This window comes from Helicoverpa armigera, chromosome 5, assembly GCF_030705265.1.
Source record: "Helicoverpa armigera isolate CAAS_96S chromosome 5, ASM3070526v1, whole genome shotgun sequence".
In the NCBI taxonomy this organism is placed as follows: Eukaryota; Metazoa; Arthropoda; class Insecta; order Lepidoptera; family Noctuidae; genus Helicoverpa; species Helicoverpa armigera.
This window is the reverse complement of record NC_087124.1, coordinates 11,399,521-11,416,254: the sequence shown is the minus strand read 5'-3', so window position 1 is coordinate 11,416,254 and position 16,734 is coordinate 11,399,521. Positions and strand designations below refer to the sequence as shown.

The following is a 16,734-nucleotide window of genomic DNA, read 5'->3' as shown; positions in this document are numbered from 1 at the left end:
CGAATATGACAGTTGGTCACATATTTATTATGAGTTAATGTCTCTATTAAGGAGAAATTATTGTCATCATACACACACAATTCAACAAACCGTGTATTCAGTTTTGTGCAACATAACTTGGCTCCACAAAATCAGTTCCGAAAGAAGCTGCAGAAAAATAAATGTAGTTTTAAAAGGCTTTATATAAAAAGCGATGCGAACTATTCAGCAAACACTTCCATCTTCCAATTGCACTTATAAAGTTGCTCGTGAATACAAGAATAGAACTTTCTAGAATCCCAGCTAGATGTTAAAGTTTGACTAGATATCTTTTAGATAGCTCATACTTCTTACCTGTCTGGATAAACTTAGAATAGGTTTGCCCGTTTCTCTTTGCAGTTACACAAATAAAATGCATTTTTTGTTCCAAGTTATCTTTGAAATGTTTTTCAATTGAAGCTGAAGCTGAAAGCAATTTTCTCCACAAACATACCTTACAAATTACCACGTCACTTTATCTCCCAATTTCTTTTTAATTTAATCCCTTAACCCCATAAAGTCTCAAAAACGTATTAGCAAGGAGGATCTACACTTTCTTGATGTCAACGCAGGTACAATGTGGAGACGTGAGGCACTCAAGTTAAAATTAAATTCTCTGATCGAGCTCGTCCATTAGACAAGAGACGGTACCTACTTAATTTGATACCTATTTTTAGCTGTATATATGTCAGTCGGGGGTTTGAAGATGAAGGAACGTATTTAAGAGTTATGTGATGGTGAGATTCCGGTGAAATTGTTGACTTAGAAATTGAGCTTCATTTAATAGAAAAAAAATTGCAAGATTTCTGCAAGTATGTGTTCACGCATAAAGCTTGCAATTTCGCGGACATTTTAGAAATGTTCGCACACAATTTTTTCAAAGTGGTCTATCCCTATATCATAGGCCATAGGGACCATAGGGGAGTTTAACCTGGTGTCTGAAATAGTTTTTTAAGGGACGCGGATGTGGGTAAAACCACTGTGGAATGCTATTCTTTGTATAACACGTGCGTAATGTTCCAACGCAGGTGTGAATTGGGCTTTTGTGTCGACGTGCTTTTGTTTCATGTCCAGAGTAGGTTCTTGTTTTTGCTATGTGGGTGGTTATTAATAATACCAGCTAATTGATTGATGGCTTAACGGAGGTTTTCAGTGACAGTAAAAAGGATACTTTTTATATAAACAATTGTTTTGTGTAACAAAATGACTGTGTCATTTTTGAAAGCATCTTTTTTGTAGGTTGATACTTAAATATTTTAATAACCTAATTGTTTCGCTTCTTGTAGCTTCTCCGAAAATACTTTTAGAATTCCGCTTATACTGCAATTGAAAATATAATAACGCTTTACCTAAAACCTTTTGTAATCTGCGTGTATCTAAATATAAATTTAAGTCGTCTATTCATTATCTCGGGCGAAATTCGTCACATAAATAAATAATTGCATGCTTAGAAAATTGCTTTTCAAGTTATTTCAATTTATAATAGTCGTATGAATGTTATTATTAAGACAAAGACATGTTTTATTATTACTGCTAAATTCCATATATTATGAATAATGTAGATTTTGAAACAGCTACCTTCAAATAACCGCTGGGTAAAGACCTCTAGTTGCGTGGGAAGAAACACCAATGTAATGTACACCAATGTAGACTTTTTGCAATGTAAGATGTAAATAATATGAAATATTTACAATACTATTTTATAAAATAAACAAGATTTTTATCGACTTGCATTTACTTAATGAAAATGGTCGAAGCATGAAAAATCTGATGTGTTTTTTATTTTCAAAATGTGTTATTTTTAACTGAAAAGAGGTGGCGTGTTATAAAAATATACCTTTAATCGGCAAAACATCAAAGCAACCTTTTCATTAATTTTTCCTCGAATCGACTTTGTTTTTCACCTTTCTTTGAAAACTTAAGCTTCACTCCCACCTACGCTTGGCCCAAATATAAACTAGACCGATCACGCACTTACAAATAAGTATATGGCCGACCAATACATACTTCCTTTTTATTTAATTAATTGGTGAAACCAATCACTAAGAAGTTTCGTTCCCCAAAGAGGCGGTAATAGCAATATTGTGACCAAAATTGCTTAGAATTTTGGGACAGTCAGGTAACGTCCCCGGGGCTTTGTTGATTTAATGTCTTTTTATTAGGATACTTCAAGACATTGGACCCTAGGGACCTGTTCTGATACTTACCCTAATTTGTTTCAAGGGTCATCTATTTTTATGTCAAATTATGCGTGGGTACTTCACGTTTTATATGCGAAAATAAAAGTTTTTGTTGCCTAGAAGACGTTTAGCTAGTTTGTGTAATTTTGGTAGAAACATTTAGAGGCAATTTTTCTTCGTGAGCCTAGTTTTCATTAGGGAGCTGTTTTATGTTAAGATATTGTAGGTACAGCCTTTTTAGCATGATAGATTTATATTACGCTATAAGGAAAATATACTGATTCACGAAAACAAAAATACTTACTTGAATAAGTAAAGTACCTACTATAGCTTTTACAAAACATTTAAATCGGGTTATTTTTCAAAGAAGACAGATGACGACATACAGACAGATTCGCATTTATAATATTAGGTGTGTTGTTAAATCGATATCCGACATTACGATTCTAATAATAACAAGACTAACAACAGCACTGCATCTTCCAATTTACAGCGGTTTCAAAGCGCTGGGCTACACAAAGCAAGTCACCGCAAATTGTCTGGGAGTGGTAAGTATCGGAGAGCCGGCTGCTAGTGGCTTTAGTGCCTATATATAGCTAATAATATCTACAGAGGTAAGGTATCGGCTTGCACTACAGCTGTGAGAAAAAGTGTCAAAGACTAAAAGATTTTATCGAGGTAATTTGCCTATTTGCAGCACGTTGTGTGTGCATTTTTAATTTGTGTCATCGCCAAGTTTACACAGACTAAAATGCACACAGTAAGCTGGCCACTTGTAATTGTTAGGAAGTAGGTATATTAGTACAAAGTAGGTAAGGCTCTGCAAATTGTCTGGGAGTGGTAAGTATCGGAGAGCCGGCTGCTAGTGGCTTTAGTGCCCATATATATAGCTTATAATATCTACAGAGGTAAGGTATCGGCTAGCACTACAGCTGTGAGGAAAATGTGTCAAAGACTAAAAGATTTTGTTAACGTAATTTACCTATTTTAAGCGACATAACGTATATAATTTTTTTATTGATTCCTTCATAAAGTAGACTCAAACCTTAAACATGAAGTTTGGTGTGCTAGGCTCTTCTATGTGTTAGGCCCCTAGGAAGTAAGTAATATAAACGAAAGTGAGCAATTGTCCTTTTACTTAAACAATAAGATGACAAAGAAAAGATAGGCATGTTCTGCTAATGATATACTAACCCTCTTCGTACATCTGTCGCTTTCTAATAACTTAATAAATATTTAGTAACACAAGTGTACTAAATGTTTTAATTATAAACAACATTATTCCTGAGAATTAACTTGTTATTTTAGGCGTAAATTTAAATCCAAACCCAGACAGCTTTTTATACCTAATTATCAAAACAACACCAACCAATTAAGACAATTAGGGCTGTAGACGGTAAATGAATTCTAAACTCTTTGATAGGAAAAGAATCAAATTACTGAGTAACTGCAGTGGCTGATAATTGATGCCTACCTACAGAGTAAGGAAAAACGAGCGGAGATACCACAATGCAGGTAGGTCAGGCGCCTTCTTCTAGGTCAAAATCGATCGGTCGGCATGACCAAAACGATCAGTTACAAGTGAAACAACGAGGCGTTCGGGTTCCTTGAGACATCTGTCAACGATTTTTGGTATCACAAAAATGGTCGGGTCAAAAGACGGGGCAAAGGGGCGGAAACAGCAACGTTTTTAGTCCCCCGCAAACCCGCATTTCGGCGCGGTATTTTCTTAGGAGATTTTTCGCTATGGCACCTCCGTGAGTTATTTTGTTCTCCATGTCTACCTTACCTTTCACACCCGATACCTACCAATCGTCTCTTGCCTCTCTGATGACTTATGTAATTAGGCACTTTCTCTGCGCAGTATTGTTCTCTTGTATTTAGCAACGATTAATCTTTGCAGTTGTTCGGGAAGTTTATTAACAATAGTTGTTTATGTAACGTGTAGTTGTTACAATATTTTTTACAATAGGCCTTCTTTTGTTTCGCTGTTTGACAAATGACACGAACAAGATTATCTATTGGTCATCAGTCCTTGCCAATACTATTATAATTTGTCTGTCTGCCGCGCTTTCACGCCAAAACTACTGAACCGTTTTAAAAGACATAGGCTAGTTTTATATGGGTACAGAAAGTAGCTCCTTTTTAAAATTAAATAAAAACCTCTTTATTAAATTTAATTTTATTGACTATTATTAAGAACAATATGAACTTACAAGTATAAATATTGACTAAGTATAAGAACTTATTACAGGCGGGTTAGACCATCGTGACATTAAGGTACCTATGAATTTATGGAAATGCATATAATTATTGAGTTTTCAGCATAGACAAGCAGATACTAGTGACTGAAGGTAAAAAGTAATCCTACACCAATAATTAACACTGAAAGAAACTATTTTGTATAGACAGAACAGTAAATATGTATTAAGTAAATCTTTTGAAACTGATTTAATTCTCTTCCTTCAAATAAGACAATTCATACAGAGGATTTGGCTCATGAACACTGAAAGTTAAAGCAACAATGCCTCGTAATCAGTAAGCCTCCGCAGTTTAATGAAGTATTCAAAGGATTTGGGCGCCATTTTGAAATAACACCTCTTTTACACAAGACTAACGTCAGAATCCAGGCTTGAAATAAACCACAAACAATTTAAAAAATGAAACTTTAGAATTTCGAACTACATTTAAAATTTTAAAGATGGCTGCTTCATGCCACGGTGATCCAACCCGATTTGAAATTGCGCCAGATTCACTTACTGAGTATTATTTTAGTTTCACGGCAGTATTTTACACTTATAATTAATCACTACATTAATTACATGACTAATGTAAAACGATGAAGTATAAATTACTTCTAATGGAGAAGAGTACAATGGTGGGAGAAGCTTTCGAGGCGAAAGAAGAAGAATTTGGAATGAGGAAAGGTTCTAGAAGATTCTAGATGATGGAGACTTAATTTCTAGATTGTTGTCTTTGGCGGCCCTGGTCCTGGTATTCACCGTTTGGCCGCTTGTGCTGTTGACCCTGTAACAGAAAAAAAAACATTAAAATATATATTTTTTTCTCTTTTCTGACACCCTTAAAGATGTAACTAAGGATATCAAAAAAATGTCGACACAATTAATGCGTTGAATCTTTCCAACTGAGTAGTGTTTCTAAAAGCTGATAGCAAGTCAAATCAAGACATTTCCAGTGAGCAAATGTTTCCCCAACTTTAGTGACCTAAATCGTAGTCTACCACTGAAGTACAAATGGCTCAATGTATTGAATCAATCGAGCAAGATGTTGTATTCGACAGATAAGAAGAGAATACCAATTTAAAATCAAATAAATGACACAGCCATGGCAATATATTGCTCTTAATATTAATTTATGTAGAATGTACATCAATTAGAATATAAAATATATCGTATGAAAAGATTTTCACCAATCTCATGATTTCAAAAGTTTGCCCATCGGGAAGTTTAATTAGAAGGTAATCGTGAATGCCATCAAACTTTTTAGTCGGCCGCTACCTGATCATTGCATGTATGCAGTACGTATATGTTTCCATACAACTTAAAATCGATTGAGACTCCCAGCCACATTGTCGGTCATTTAAAAGTCAGCAGTTTATAGATTCTCAGTAAGGTACCATTTATATAATTCCTCACTTTTGAACCTTCTGCAATTTATCTTAACAATGTAAAGCTCAAGCCAAAACCCACAAACTTCTAGTGTGAATCAATAAGCAATTCGATTTGCCAGTCCATTTCATTAAGATCAGCATTCTAGACTCCACTCTATAGGTCGCTTTCAATTGGTGTCAGATGTTCATTTGCGTAGCTTAAATAATTATTGACAATGTTTACAAGCGAATGGTTTAGTGTACTAAGGATTTTTGGCTTATCTGGGTCGCTTCATACGACCGTTATTTGTTTTTGCTTTTGCATTTGTTTTCTGAGTTTTTCTTTTGCTGTTTCTCGACCTCTGCCTTTTACAGTGGGATGGTAAAAGCATAATCCTTCCCCGAGAAATGGGCTAAAGAATGCTTGCGTTTTTAAATCTGACTGGTATTTCTAAAGACTGTACAATTTTGCATTAAAAAGCTGACTTTACTATAGTTTTTTTTAAAATGCTTTTAAAAATGTGAAGTCTGCAATTGGAGTTACTGATAAATTAATTTGCACTGTTCGGCTATGCATTAATGGCAAACTGAATGACTTGATGGTACTGATACCTCTAGTTTCTATCGAACTATTTTGTATCAGGTTTCGTACATTTTGTCAGGTTTCAAGTCAAATCAAGAATTATCTTACTTTTCATTTATCAGTAGTACACAACCTATCTACAGATATGAAACCAGGTTGTTCGCTAACAAACAAGGTAACCTAACTACACAAAATACCAATATTGCTTGTCACGTCCAATTTTCCGGCGCGTTCTGTGGCTGACAGACAACTAAGCGGCTGCAATCGGTTTAGCCCAACTGTGGGCTGTCAAGCCATGGAGTTAGGTGATGTGGCCGTGGTGACGTCATTCAAATTACGGTATTGGGGACGGTCGCTACGGTTTTAAATTGTACTGTCGACAGTGACGATGATTGGGGGATAGAGTAGAATGTTTGCATGTTAATTGATCCTCGATAGTCGAATATTTTTAGGCTTATTGCATACAGAGGAAGACATCTAAGTAGCCCAAAGTTGAAAAAACTAATGAGAAAGAACGTTTCATGAAGTAATGTAACACCAAAAACCTATAAAATAGTGTGAGTAAAATAGAGTGTAAAATCTCTGTGGGCAAAATACAATCAAATAAAATCTAATTCGAATTAATGGCTCTCCATTTCCATTACGAATAACTGAAAAACTGGTCTATCAATTTCCATTATCATTATTTTCAAGTACCACATCCCCTAAAAGTTTAACTGTGAAATCCGAATAAAAAACTATGCTGAAAAACACAGAAAAGTAAAGGGCACGTTGTATTTTTTATTGCTAGGTTTTACAGTTAACAACCACAGAGGTCTGACGTGTTTTCGAGGGGACTGTCGAATTTCAGCCGCTGGCTACACGAATTGGAACAATACGATATCCTGTTTCAGGCCTGAAGCGCTTAATCCGCGGAGTAAGGAGGGATGAATGGAGATGCCATGGGGCAGGTAGGTTAGGCGCCTTCTTCAAGGTCAAATACGAACTGTGGGCGTGACCAAAGTGATCAGTTACGAGAGAACTAACGAAGCATTCGGCTATAGGGGCAGACATCTGTCAACGATTTTTGGTTTTACATAAAAAAAGGTTCCAAACAAGGCGTCTAAAAGCGTAGACAGTAACGTTCCTCGTGCTCCGAACACCCGCAGTTTGGCTCGCGTCCTTCTTAGGTTTTCCGTTATGACATCTCCGATCGTCATTTTGTTCTCTCTGGTTTACTCCATATAGAACCTTCGCACTTCGATCTATACATTGGTAAGTTGATCCGCGTATGTAACTGAATATTTATTGAGAAACATTTCGTTTATTTGAAGGAAAGATCAGAAAGTGGGGCATGGGTTAATGGGTTGGTGGGGAGGTAAATAAATTGTGTAATACTAGCTTCTGTCTGTAATGTGTACCTTACGACTTGCTCCAGGCTATGTTCAAATTCCTTACATGTGGGACACGTTTTAACAATGGATAAACCTATTTCTACGTTTCTTAATACTTTCATATTGAACGAAAATCACTCAGGCAAACTTGTGTGCAAAAGCTGGCATCACAAAATTTTATAAAAATCCAACTCTGAATACTCTAGCACGCAAACCAAAACCGAAACGAAAATACCTCTAAAATAAATCAATTCCAAACAAATACCTGTCTTAAATCCTGCTGATTCTCTTCCTCCGGTGGTGGAGCCGTGGTGGTAGGGACATCGCACTCCTCAGTGGGAGGCACCACACACCTCAGGGACCTTCTGTCGAAGACCAGCATGGCGGGGCAGCGCTGCAGACGAGGGTAACCACCCTGGCACTGCCAGTAGCGGTTGCAGGACTTGCCTAGAGGCACGTTGCCGTTGGGATCGTCGTTGCAGAGAGCTGGAAGATAAATTGGTGAGGGTTAATATGGGTTTTATGTAGCTGGATATAAGGCGCTTTTTAGGGAATATTTTTTGTTATTTTGATTATGAGAGAGAGGGAGTAGAGAGTGTTCCTGTGTCTGTGTGTACGCTCGAGGACTATAATATGTCATTTGCAGCTATAGAAATAGCTGATATAGCTAAAGATGGACCTGCATGATATATGTAACTGTTTTTCTTATTATGTTCAGCCTTTTACGTAATTTAGCTAAGTGAGCTTAATAAGGGGGTTTGGTGCCGTGTACTAATGCGTGATCAACAAAAACATAAAATTCGAAGCCCAAAATACCATCTTGCATGAATAACAAGAAATTACCCATCGAAACTTGTTCATCCAATTGTTTTAACTTCCAGAGCAATAAGCTCTACAAATATAAGTCGAAGAAAACTTTGTTATTTTCTTTATTAAGTCCCACCAAGTAGGTTGAAACAATAAGGTATAAATGAGTTTCATTTCAGGCTATATCCGGAGTTCTATGAAACTTTCACGTCTTATTATTTTTCTCCACAAGTCTTTCGTCAGGTTTTACGATTGTTGGAGGTAAAAGTTTATTTGTTCAATTGTCTTCATTTTGTGGCCACTTTCAGTAAGCTTTTTATACGTTAGTGTAAGTGCTTTCTCTCTGATATACGTTTCAGAAAGTTGTGTAGAATCTTTGTAGTGAGAAAAGTGAGATGTGAAAAGGTTTGTAATAAAAATCAAAACACTATCGTTCAACTTTATGTTCCTTTCGTAAATTGCTTCCACGAAACGTACCTATCACAACTATGACAAGCATGTCTGTTCATACTTAACTCGCACATTTATCATTACAAGGAAAAACGTGTACTCAGAAAACTTAACCCTGCCGTTAAAAGCTTCTACAAAGTTCATACGCGGTTCCGAGAATCGGACACAACAATCGATATTCGTGTCCGGCTGACCATTGAATCGATACATCGCGTTGAATTAGTTATAACCACTAAGATAGCTCAGGTCCGATCGTGATGGAAAAACGTGAAATGTTTATTTTATAAACCTCTTAGGATTACTTAGGTATTATTGTCCGTTTTCTTGTATTTATGAGCGGTGTTTTTAATGCTGCAGCGTATTGTTTTATTGTTCTGGAAGTTTCTGATTTATTTTATGGAATACTTATGTAGCTTTTACATACTATGGAACGGTAGACATATTTTAATCGGTTCCTTTTGAATAGCTTTCTACTCCGTAAGCAAAAATACTCATAGAGTCGACCCAAAATCTATAAGGAACAGGGCTGAAAAGTATCAGAAAAGTATTTGATTGTGAACAACAAAAATTGTAAGTACATACCTACCAATGATTGGGGAGAGAGCAGAAAATATTATTATTTCATTGTAAAATAACGATATCGTATACGAATAAAAATAACTTTCTTCAGGGGCTTTTCAGCTGAACTTGAGTATTGAAAGGAAAAGGTTCGTTAATCGTTTTGGAAATGAAAACTCCTAAAAGTATCGAGGTTTGTTTCTTCCGCTTGCTTGCTCAATGCGCTCACAATCTTAAGAAAAGCCTCTTATTGTTTGACCTTATTTTTCAAGGTAAAAGGTTGCGAAAAATATGCCTTTTAATATTTTTGGAATTCATATTTCGTTGGCAAGACTTGCGTAGGATTTTTTTTCTCATATTTAAGTACCTAGCTTGTAGAAAATATCCCACGATTGCTGTCTGTGATATATGCATATTTATGTATGCAGGTAATCCATATTTTCTTTTTAGGTTTTTTTCGGAAATAATCTTATTGTTCCTTTCAGACGTAACAAATTACAAACAGCATTTTTATGTATTTATGATCGCTATGGTTCTTCAAAAGCCCAGGATTCAAACGTATTTTTTTTTCCTTTTTAATAATTATGTTTCATCGAAAGCTATGGATTAATTTGTTTTTTTTTTCTTATTAAAAGTTCTAGATCATTCCATTCTCGTCTCACGGCTCCATTCCTATTCGGTCCGCGATCGTGAACGCTCTACCGGCATATGATACTTTTAATTATCAGATAGCCTGAGAACTTAGATCCGTTTATAGGCCACTGCTGTCCCACGCCTAGTTCACGACTTCACCAATGTCAGGCGACCATTATTTTGTTATGTTCCCACAGATGGACGGAGAAATATGAAGTTTTGTTGGCTGTTTGTGTGCAATGTCATTTGTCAATGTCGGGGGGTGACGGTGGAAAGAATTGGTGGACTGTGAGTAGCCAACTCATTAGCGCAACATATTATATAGGTACGAAGTTTGAGGTTCGTGTACACACACATGAACAGTGAGCGCTCCTTGATTTGCGGTAAAAATTGACAAAGCTCGCTGTGCGTCCCTCGTGAGACACGGTACACACTATATTTTTTCTAAAAAATCAGGGAGTTTGTTATTATTGGTCTCTTAATAATTCATTGTACCGTTGTCAGGTTCTGCTAATCCCGTTTAGTTCTAGTCAGACAGTTGGAATTTTTATTCTGATGTTAGACTGTTCATCTCTAAGCTGATTTTCCATTCTTCTTTTTTGCATTCACATCAAGATCAAACAGATATATTTATACTCAAGTCTTAGTAGGTACCTCGTGTTTATAAATCAAAACATTCTACTGCTACCGTGGGTTGACAAGACCGTTATACTGCTTCGATAAATGATTAAATTATCATTTTGATTGGCACGGAAATGAATACCAAGCCCCAAGGTACTGCAAATCATGTAAATTAAGGAGATATATCTATATACTACCGATATATAAACAGTTGAATTGGAATGTAAGGCGACAGATATTATTAGACGACGGAATTGGACTACTTGATCGCAAACTGTTTTGATTGTCAAGATTATTAGGATTTAAAGATATTAGGCTGTATAACCATATAACGTGTTTTGAAGTTCAGATGATGATAAGGAAAAGCTCTTTTACAAGTTTTTTTAATTTGATCATTATGCACTTGAGGATATTTTTTAGTGTCTAATAATAGTGAAGTGATTGTTTAAACAAATAAATTACATTTTCCTAGAACCCATCTCTAGTGGCACTCAAAATTTAGCACCTAAGAACATTATGGATATGAATGAAGGCGATTTGAACGTCCGTCAAACGTTGAGAGTTTTGATTACGCAATCTGTACTTACATTAAATAATTGTACGACTATTAAAAAAGATTCCCACATACACTGTTGCTTTTGTTTCAACCCAGAGTTCAAACCAATGACCTCAAGCTACATATCTGTCATTTCTCCATCGATAAAACATCGTTCACTTTCGATTTCATTCGAGTAGACTGTCCGATACTCCGATAACTACGATTAATGTCCAGTCAAACGATTACTGCATTACATAAGGAAGCTAACGCACCCATTATGCTATTATACGCTTTATTAACCAAGCAATTAGTGTGAAAGTTGCGTGATTGATCGGTGAAACGAATGCTGTGAATGAACTAGTGTTTGCTGTGTAATTGGTCATAGAAGTTTTAGTTGATATTTTATTTTACTGCCGCAGTTCTATCCATGTTTGAGGGAACTACTCCCCGCAACAGGATAAAAGTAGCCTATGTCATTGAACAGGTTGATAAAAAGGGTGAAGTAAACAAAATTTTGAGGAAACCTTTACAATATAGTCTGAAATCACCAACCCGCATTGAGCAAGCGTGGTGATTAATGCTCAATCCTTCTCCTCGTGAGAGGAGGCCTGTGCCCAGCAGTGGGACCATAAAAAGGCTGTAACAGTAAACATCATTCACAAGTTTTGATGTGGCAATCAGGCAGATAGTTCCTTCTGTGTTGATATAATATAAGTAAGGTCTTAAAATTATTTATGGATCCTAAGATACACTTCTAGGTATAAGTTACTGGTTATCGAAGTAGTGTTGTGAGAATAAATGAAAGGTAAATACAGATGTTAACGGAATCTCCTGGGTCGGGAAAGGACGCTGTGAAGGGCACGCACTGATCTTACTAAGATTTACTTCAAAAAGGTCAGGTGGGCACTGTTTTTGTATACGTTATCTATTTGGACACGCAAATCTATAAATCTGGAAACCCTCTCTAGCAAAGCAACCCGTTTCAAATAGCCTTAGGGAAAAGGGTAGTTTAAGCAGAAATCTATCGACCTACAGTAGTGTTTTTAACTGTTCACTGCCGTAAATATATTACTGCTTAGTAATCTATTTATGGTGTACTGATCTGACCCAAGACAGTTAGGATGAAGACCATTTTCAGCCATTTTTCATGCTTTTATTTTCACTACTTTTAAAGTATCAAACAGGATGATTTTTATTATTTATAATCGTAAATACATTGCTGCTTAGCAATCTATGTATCTACGATATTGGGACCTGAAAAGATTTTGGATGAAGACCATTTTCAGCCGCCTAAAAGACGGTTTCGCTCTTAGCTCCAATTTTTCCGCCATGTCAACGCTGTGTACCGAAATGCAAAATGGCGCCGAAAGCCCCTCTCCTCATGCTTTTATTTTCACTACTTTTGAAGTACCTAAACAAAAGAAGTCGACGGTCATTCGAGCTCCAAATATCTCCTGTATTTTTGCGAAGTTTTCCTCAAGGAGATATGAAGTCATTTTGCAGGTTGTGTCAAAGAAAATGTAATGAATGTGTTTTGTAGCTTCTTGATGGAGATACGAAAGTTTATTACAAAATTGTGCAGTGAACATTTTAATGAGCTTTAATTAACTGTTTCTGAAGTTTGCACCACGTCTTATAAATATGTTTTTTTAATGTAATAAATAAAAATTTTGGTTTTATAGATAGAAATTGGTATATATATTTTTTAATTTTTTCTGATTTTCATTAATGAGATCGAATAGTACGTATTTTATATCTTTTTAATATTTCGTAACCACATAAAGATTTCCAAAAAACAAAAACACAAACACAAATATTTATATTTTTTGATGACAGCATTGCAGTTTTCACTACCAGTTAAGGCCAAAAAAAGATACATTTTTCTACTACACAGGTTTGCACTTTATTGTCAGTTTCTAACGCTTGTGTCACCATTGAGTAAGTAACTTATGAATAGCACACATTATTTGTATGGGCTTTTCATGTCGCCATTGTAAGTCGTTTTATTAAACCATTATTGTATGTACGACTATAGACTACAGACTGTGAGCGATGATAAATTACTGGTTTTAAGTAGGTACTTTATTGTGTGAAGTACTAAACATCCCTACATTATAAATTGTAATGTGAGTGTGTTTGTTATGCTTCCGTGTTAAAACTTATTCAGATAACATTTTATATGGACGGATTGAAAGTTAAGTATATGAAACTAGCTGTTCTCTGAGGTTACATCCGAGCTATACTTCTGGGGTATCTGACATTGAATGATTTTTTCAAAACGGATCAGAAGTTCTTGGCAATAGCCCGCCCAAGCGATCAAACTCTTCAGCTTTATAATACTCAGACTCAAATGTAAAGCACAGATTCATACACATACTTTTTGATACCAATTTAATTCTCTGTTTTGTACAAAAGGGTTAATTTATTTACAGAAACTTACAAACCTGAAAGATCTGAATAAGGTACACAACATGACATGTAAAGTAAACGTGAGAAACGCCACATATCCGACTTCACTTAACTTTAAGTTACCTTTGACTAATCAAGGTGAAAACTTGAGGAATTAGATTAAATTAATTAATTTCTCTCTGTATTTACAATTCCTATTTGAAATCGGTTCTCATTAGGCTTGTTACACACGTATGTTTGGTGTTTGTGCGGAAATAAGGCTAATCTTTGAAGTGGGATTGAATTTTGTTGGAGTAATTTGAAATGGATTGGGAGGTCGTTGACCTTGTGCCCGTGCCTTATAAATATTTAGGGGTTCTACAGAAAGTGTAAATATGTATGTTTCCGCTAACTGTTATTTTTTTGTCGTCCTATAAATGACCAACAGTTTTTACTACATTACGCTAGATAATAATAGGGATCTGAAAGTGCATTGAGGTAAATAACTATTTATACTCTGGCACACAACATTTAGTTATCAAGTCTAACTTTATAAGCAAAAACTAAGAGGAATCTATCCTTTTGTGAATAGAGGATAGAACATGACTCGAGTTAGAACATTCTCTTGGGCGTATTTCCTCAAAAAACATACATCGGCACCCACATTCCGAGCTTAACTCTCCAGTGATGTACTGAACTGGATTCATAGGTCCACTAATGAATAAAAAAACCAAGATCAATATAAAATAAAACTCACGATGTTTCTGACAGCCATCAACATTTTCGGGCCAATCACAGGAGTGGGCGTTCTCATTGTACAGCAGGCCTCCGATGCAGAGCTGTTCCGTAGCAGTGCCGTTCCAGCAAGTCCAGTACCTGGTGCATGAGGTCTCGTGACCGAAGATGCCGTAGAGCCAGTCGCAGTGCTCTGTGCCGATTGGGGGGTCTGGAGACAGAAGTTGTGATGTAAGTTTTGAGGTTGACATGGGTTGATGAGGTTTGAAGAGGTGGTGGTTGCCTATTAGTTAGAGCTGCCATTCAAATATCGATTCTAGATCAGGCAAGTACCAATGTAACTTGTAAAGGTGGAGGGAAACATTTTGAGGAAACCAGGACTTTAAAGACTGAAATCGCCAATCTACCTCGACCAAGTGTGGTGATTGACGCTCATTCTTTCTGTGTGAGAAAAGGCCTGTGTCTTGCAGTGGGACGGTAAAACGAGTGATAATGATGACCCGGCCAAAAAATATAGACTAGATAAATATAAAAAACTTACTAATCTGAACTTTAGGGTACTCGCAGTAGTTCGACCTCCAAGGATAGTCACAACCCTCCGTCACTCCTCGATGCTTGCCAGCGAAGACCAGCCCATTAGGACAGTCGTACTGGATCGACTGGCCATTGTCACACTCCCAGTATTTGTCACAGTACTTGTCGTCAGCCACTACTCGTGACTTCGTCTTGCAAGGGTCTTCTACTTGGGCACATGATGCGAAGGTTACCGCCAACAGCACTGCAAAGAGCGAAATGGGTTTTAGATGATTGGTGAAAAAAGTTTGGTGGGTTGGTAAACTTTTTGGTGGAAGCTGGAGAATGATTGGCTGGTTTTGGAGTACTTGTAACTTAAATCTGATGTATAACCATTACGATAGTGCTCGTTGGTCGTCGTTTATTTTATAATAGTCAAATCGACCGCCAAACATTGGAAGGTCTATAGTAATTTTTGCCCAGCAAGTTAAATGAATGATTGATAAATCATAAACACAATAGTCATTACAAACTTTATACAGGGTGGCCCATCCATAGGCGTCCAAAAGAAAAAAATAGAAGCTCTATGCTATGGGGTATCCGAATCACCCCCATGTATGTTCAGCGATTTTTTGTACTTTAGGAGCTAGAATTTTTTTATAATTTTCCGTAATTTTCATTTCAAAATTGTTTTTTATATTTTATCTTTTTTTTATAACGTTTACAGATGTTTTTTTTTTGTGTAATTAATCATCATGATAGTAGGCCCCCCCTTCTAAACATTCTAGATCTTACCAAAAATTTTATCTGAAGTTCAAAATAAGAAACCTGCTTAGAAACCTCTGGCACCCCTCATTAATTTTTTTAAGCATTTTTGGCTACTGAACTCCAACAGTAATTTTGAACTTCAGATAAAATTTTATGTAAGTTCTAGAATGTTTAGCCAAACTGCTTTTTTTCAGATGTTAGCTATTATCATGATGATTAATTACACAAAAAAAACAATCTGTAAACGTTAGGGAAAAAAGGTAAAATAGAAAAAAAAACAATGTTGAAATGAATATTACGGAAAAAAAATCATTCCAGCTCCTAAAGTACAAAAAATCGCTGAACATACATGGGGGTGATTCGGATACCCCATAGCCTAGAGCTTGTAAATTTTTCTTTTGGACGCCTATGGATGGGCCACCCTGTATAAATATTGGTTTACAGTAAAATTAGATATTATTTACAAAGGTAATGGGCACTAAACGGCTAAATAGCAATGCTATAAAATTTCAACAGTCATTACGATTTTCAATAACTTTGTTGCGGCTTAGTATTCTATAAAACATTTTACCCAAGTATTTTATTGACCTTGTCTTTATAACTTTTGAGCCGAGTCCATCAAGAGAAAGGTCAACGACCCTTGAAAAGGCTCCCGTTTTGCTGTTTCAGCACAATTTGACTACCCCAGGAAGCCTTTGGGCCACAACCACGTTTCATTCCAAAGTCATTATCTGACTCTCTAATTGGTAAACTCTGTCACATTGGCATAAGGTCTAAAATTGCTCAGCAATTTAGTTACTGTCTACGTCGAAGGATCATTTTGGTCTTTTCTTTATGACTTACATCTGTTCTACTTTTAATATCTTTATTTCTGTTATGGATATTTTATTTTAATATACTTTTAGATTTCAACGTTTCTTAGTTTTGCTTAGAAATTGGTAATTCATGAAATATTTCTA

At 36.0% G+C, this 16,734-nt stretch overlaps 2 protein-coding genes across 2 annotated transcripts in view; both read right to left on the bottom strand.

The window, feature by feature from the left end:
* LOC110383435 (putative nuclease HARBI1) overlaps positions 1-16,734 on the bottom strand; it is a 244,366-nt gene that overhangs the window by 159,238 nt on the left and 68,394 nt on the right. The window lies entirely within an intron of this gene.
* The window catches only part of LOC110381054 (protein obstructor-E), a 48,323-nt gene continuing 35,953 nt past the window's right edge, over positions 4,365-16,734 (bottom strand). The window contains exons 3-6 of the mRNA XM_049842769.2: positions 15,036-15,272; positions 14,517-14,705; positions 8,030-8,250; positions 4,365-5,225 (exon numbers count right to left, since the gene is read on the bottom strand). Coding sequence (XP_049698726.1) covers positions 5,154-5,225; positions 8,030-8,250; positions 14,517-14,705; positions 15,036-15,272 — 719 coding nt within the window. The 3' untranslated portion in view covers positions 4,365-5,153. The remainder of the gene's footprint in view (positions 5,226-8,029; positions 8,251-14,516; positions 14,706-15,035; positions 15,273-16,734) is intronic.